Source organism: Netta rufina (assembly GCF_964035555.1).
Source record: "Netta rufina genome assembly, chromosome: 18".
NCBI lineage: Eukaryota > Metazoa > Chordata > Aves > Anseriformes > Anatidae > Netta > Netta rufina.
The window spans coordinates 161,743-166,766 of NC_140142.1; the positions used below are offsets into that span (position 1 = coordinate 161,743).

At 49.7% G+C, this 5,024-nt stretch overlaps 1 protein-coding gene across 1 annotated transcript; it reads left to right on the top strand.

Annotated features, from left to right (window-relative positions):
• Positions 1 to 1,628: 1,628 nt before the first annotated feature.
• On the top strand, positions 1,629 to 4,542 carry LOC311216676 (olfactory receptor 14C36-like; the record flags this gene model as incomplete). The annotated part of the gene is made up of 2 exons (XM_084298202.1): positions 1,629 to 2,133; positions 4,328 to 4,542. 2 exons carry the CDS (start codon positions 1,629 to 1,631, stop codon positions 4,540 to 4,542), a joined length of 720 nt encoding a protein of 239 aa, XP_084154328.1.
• Between the last annotated feature and the right edge of the window lie 482 nt (positions 4,543 to 5,024).

Below are 5,024 nucleotides of genomic sequence, written 5' to 3' on the forward strand. Positions count from 1 at the left end.
GTGGGGGACAAGGTACTTGGGGATAGTCTGGGTATTGGTCAGTGGGTGGTGAGCAATTGCATTGTGCATCACTTGTTTTGTACACATCATTTTGAGTAGTACTATTATCATTATTATTTTTGTCCTTTGCTTTCTGTCCTAATAAACTGTCTGTATCTCAACCCACAGGCTTTAAATTTTTTTCCTGATTCTCTCCCTCATCTCAGATAGGGAGTGGGGAGGTTGAATGAATGGCTCTGTGGTGTTTAGCTGCTGGTCAGGATAAACCAAAACATCATGGTAGACATCCTCACTCTAATAGCAGAAATCATACTTCTAAAATCCATCTCTCCTTTGTTCAGAGAGGAGCAGTCAGTGATGACTTTAGACTGTTTCAAACACCACACCCCAGGAGAGACCCTGCTGCCTTCAGGAGCTGTCAGCCCTCAGGCCTTGGGGACACCTCGAGGGAGCCCAATGGCACAGAGCAAGCGATGCCATGGTTGGGTGCTGTGCTGCTGAGCTGGGCCAGGCTCCTGGGCCCCAGGGGAGCTCCTGGCAAGCGGGCAGTGCTGCAGAGAGACAGCTCTGCCCAGGAACAGCTCCTCTGTACAGCGCAGCAGCACCAGGGGCTCTGACTGAAGGTGGCACGGGGAGACGAGAGAAGGAGAGAGCGCTTGGAGGCAGTGAGGAGTGCAACAACAGAGGGCAGCATGTGGCAGGACAGATCTGCAGACTCTTGACACTGTGAGTCTCTGGCAGCAGGGCAATGCAGGTGCAGTGGCCAAAGGGGTCTTCTACAGCTGGCATATCTGATGGCTGATAGCACCTGTCAGGATGGTTCTCTCTGCTTCTCAAGCAAGAAGTCCAAGATGCTGTAGAGAAGGGCATTTATAAGGGGACATTTCAAGAGGAAGACTGAGGCTTGGTTTCTCAGAAGGGAAAGGGTTATTTTTTGAATTCAGATTCAGATTTCTTTGCTTTCAGATTCCTGCAGTAGAGGGGAATCTGAATGAATATAAGCACATAGTGTACAGGATGGGGTCTGTGAGCATGGACAGGGGGGAGATGTGGGGACACAGAAACAGCTCCCTGCAGGGACATGGGCAAGCAGCAGGGACATGGGCAGGCAAGGAGAGGGAGCTGCTGCCAGAAATGCTGTGCAAGGGAGGGCTCATGCACCTCCCTGCCATCCCCTGCAGGGCAGGTGCCTTCCCTGGAACACCTCCTGCTCTCCTCTCCCACCAGCACAGCCTCTGCTCTCAAGCCCCCGGTGTCCCCAGCAGGAGCTGTCCACCCTGAAGGACACCCTGTACTACAGGGAACATCCCTTTCTCACTGATGATCCACAGGGTTTCACCTGGAGTGCAGAAGGGAGGAAAATATACCAAAAAAAAAAAAAAAAAAAAAGTGAATTGAATCTGGGATTACCCTCTATTCCTCTTTAACAGTTACTGTAGGGCAGGACTGACTCCTGCGTTACCCAAAGCAGAGTCCTCTGCTCCCAGGGACACCGTCAGGCAGAATCGTAAAGAACTCAAGAAAGGGACTTGCCAAATTTGTGCTTGAATTAGTCCTTGTCAGATAATTCTGTTGTATTTTCTTCCTGTGTTTTTCCACCTTTCAGGACCTCATGGCCAGACAAGCAGATGCCCAACAGCAGCTCTGTGAGTGAGTTCCTACTGCTGGCATTCGCAGACACGCGGGAGCTGCAGCTGCTGCACTTCGGGCTCTTCCTGGGCATCTACCTTGCTGCCCTCCTGGGCAACAGCCTCATCCTCAGCGCCGTAGCCTGCGACCACCGCCTCCACACCCCCATGTACTTCTTCCTCTTCAACCTCGCCCTCCTCGACCTTGGATCCATCTCCACCACTCTTCCCAAAGCCATGTCCAATGCCCTCTGGGACAATAGGGTCATCTCCTATGAAGGTTGTGCTGCACAGGTCTTTCTATTTGTGTTCTTGATTGCATCAGATTTTTATGTTCTCACCATCATGGCCTATGACCGCTACGTTGCCATCTGCAAGCCCCTGCACTACGGGAGCCTCCTGGGCAGCAGAGCTTGTGCCCAGATGGCAGCAGCTGCCTGGGGCAGTGGCTTTCTCAATGCTGTCCTGCACACAGCGGGTACATTTTCCCTGCCCCTCTGCCAAGGCAACGCTGTGGACCAGTTCTTCTGTGAAATCCCCCATATCCTCAAGCTCTCCTGCTCACATGCCTACCTCAGGGAAGTTGGGTTTATTGCATTTAGCTTTTGTTTAGGTGCTGGCTGCTTTGTTTTCATTGTGTTGTCCTATGTGCAGATCTTCAGGGCAGTGCTGAGGATGCCCTTTGAGCAGGGCCTGCACAAAGCTTTTTCCACATGTCTCCCTCACCTGGCCGTGGTCTTCCTCTTTGTCAGCACTATCATGTTTGCCTGCCTGAAGCCCTCCTCTGTCTCCTCTCTATACCTGGACTTTGTGGTGGCATTTCTATACTCAGTGGTGCCTCCAGCAATGAACCCCCTCATCTACAGTATGAGGAACAAGGAGCTTAAGCATGCACTGAAGAAGCTATTTCAGTTGTCTTCCAGAAGCAATTAGCTGCTGTTCTGCTGCTGCAATGGGAAAAACTCGCGAAGACAACATGGTGTGAGAAACAGCCTTTCACTGCCAGGTATCTGGTCAACCAATGCTGGGCCCAAACTGTGAGAAACAAAGTAAAAATATTATGTACAGAAGGAGAGAAGATGGATCTTCAGAACACGGGACCTGTGGACAGGCACCTGTGGGCAGTACAGACACTGACCTGTGGTCTCAAGGCTCCCTGGGTAGGAGATGATGGAAAGAGGCCAGTGACTGCCCTGTGCCATCTTCCCACCAGCCCTGCCCTTCTGCAGGTGGAATATTTCTCCCTTACTCAGGCACCAGCAGAGCTTTGCCTCCTCCTGCTCCACAGGGAGATGAGCCACAGACCTGGCTGTGTTTGAGGGAGCAGCAGACCTGAGCAGAAAAAAATCCAGTTTCATGGCACTGGGGCATCTGAATGGTCCAGCCCCTGTGGCTGGATCTGTTCTCTGCAGCAAAGGGCTGTCACCAAGCCCCAGGTCTGTGGTTGCTCTTGCAGCTCTGAGAACTGCTCCAAGGGCATCACAGTAACAATGGTGAGAACTTAGAGGGCCAGCCCTCCCATGGATGTGTAAAGATCACAACAGTAGGTTGGTAGGATTTCATAGCACACAAGGACGAGGACAATTCATTGCTCTGTTTTCATTAATGTCTTTATTACAAATTGCTACAAATTCCTACGTGTAAAGCAACTACATAGTGCAAGAAACTACTAAGTTACCACTAGGAAAGCAATTATGGGCTTGTGATGCTTTCCCTAAACCTGCACCAATAAATATTATTTGAGATGCTACTGGTATGACACTCATGTATCCACTTGGTGGAGGGAACAACATAAGGCACTTTCCCCTTCTTTCTTTTGGGCCTGTCATGTTAGCTCTTGAGTAATTGGAACGTCATTGGGTAACCCTCATGATATGCCTCCAGACTGTGTTTCTGGCTTTTTCTAAGGGTAAACAACTAAACCAAAGGGTAACATTGGTTGTTGGCATAACTTCCTTGAATACAGAGAACGTCAGATAGTTGTCTACTTTGCCTGGTCTCACACAGGACCTTTCAGTTGTGGGGTTGCTGAAAGCTGAAGAAGAGCAGGCTGCCACAATGGTGCACTAGCAGCAATAGCGCACTGACCTCCAAGTCCTCCAAGCTCAAGAGCTATGTATTCCTGTGAGCAAAAAGTCAAACAAAGGGGGCAGGAAACCCCCTTGGATGATCAAGAAGATCCTGGAATTACTTAAATGGAAGAAGGAAGTATTCATAATGTGGAAAAGGAGACAAGCTACTTGGGAAGAATATAGGGACATTGTCAGAGGATGCAGGGAAGTGACGGGGAAGTCCAAGGCCCATTTGGAATTAAATCTTGCAAGGGGTGTCAAGGACAACAAAAAGGGCTTTTTCAAATGTATCAATTGCAGAAGGAGGACAAAGGAAATTGTGTGCCCACTGCTTAGTGAGGTGGGTTCCCTGGTGACAAAGGATACAGAGAAGGCAGAATTACTGAATGCCTTCTTTGCTTCAGTCTTCACTGCTAAGACCAGCCCTCTGAAATCTCTGACCTTAGGGACAAGGGAGGAAATCTGGAGAAACGAGGACTTTCCCTTGGTTGGAGAGGATCAGCTCAGAGATCTCTTAGGCAAATTTGACACCCACAAGTCCATGGACCTTGGTGGGATACATCCGTGAGTGCTGTGGGAGCTGGCAGATGTTACTGCTAGCCCACACTCCATCATCATGGAAAACAGGAGAGGTGCCCAAAGACTGGAAGAAAGCTCATGTCATGCCGGTCTTCAAAAAGGGCAAGAAGGAGGACCCAGGCATCTACAAGCCGGTCAGCCTCACCTCCATCCCTGGAAAGGTGATGGAACACTTCATCCGGGAGGTCCAGCATGTGGAGGAGAAGGTGATCAGAAGTAGTCAGCATGATTTCACCAATGGAAACCATGCTTCACCAACTTGATAGCCTTCTATGATGGAATAACTAGCTGAGTGGGTGAGGGGAGAACAGTGGATGTTATGTACTTTGACTTCAGCAAGGCTTTCAACATTGTCTCCTATAACATCCTCATAGGAAAGCTCAGGAAGTGTGGGACGGATGAGTGGTCAGTGAGGTGGATTGTGAACTGGCTGGATGGCAGAGTTCAGAGAGTTGTGCTTAGTGGAGCAGAGTCTATTTGGAGGCCTGTAGCCAGCAGTGTCTCCCAGGGATCTACACTGAGTCCAGTCCTGTTCAACTTATTTGTCAATGACCTGGACGATGGAATAGAGTGCACCCTCAGCAAGTGTAAATATGTGCTGTGTTTTGTGTCAAAGTGCTCTGTTTCGAGTCAAAGCTCTCCTCAAGCTCTCCTCAAAGCTCTATTCAAGCTCTCCTGCTCTCTCTGCCTCAGGGAAGTTGGGGTATTTGTGTTCAGAGTCTGTTTAGCATTTGGTTGTTTTGTT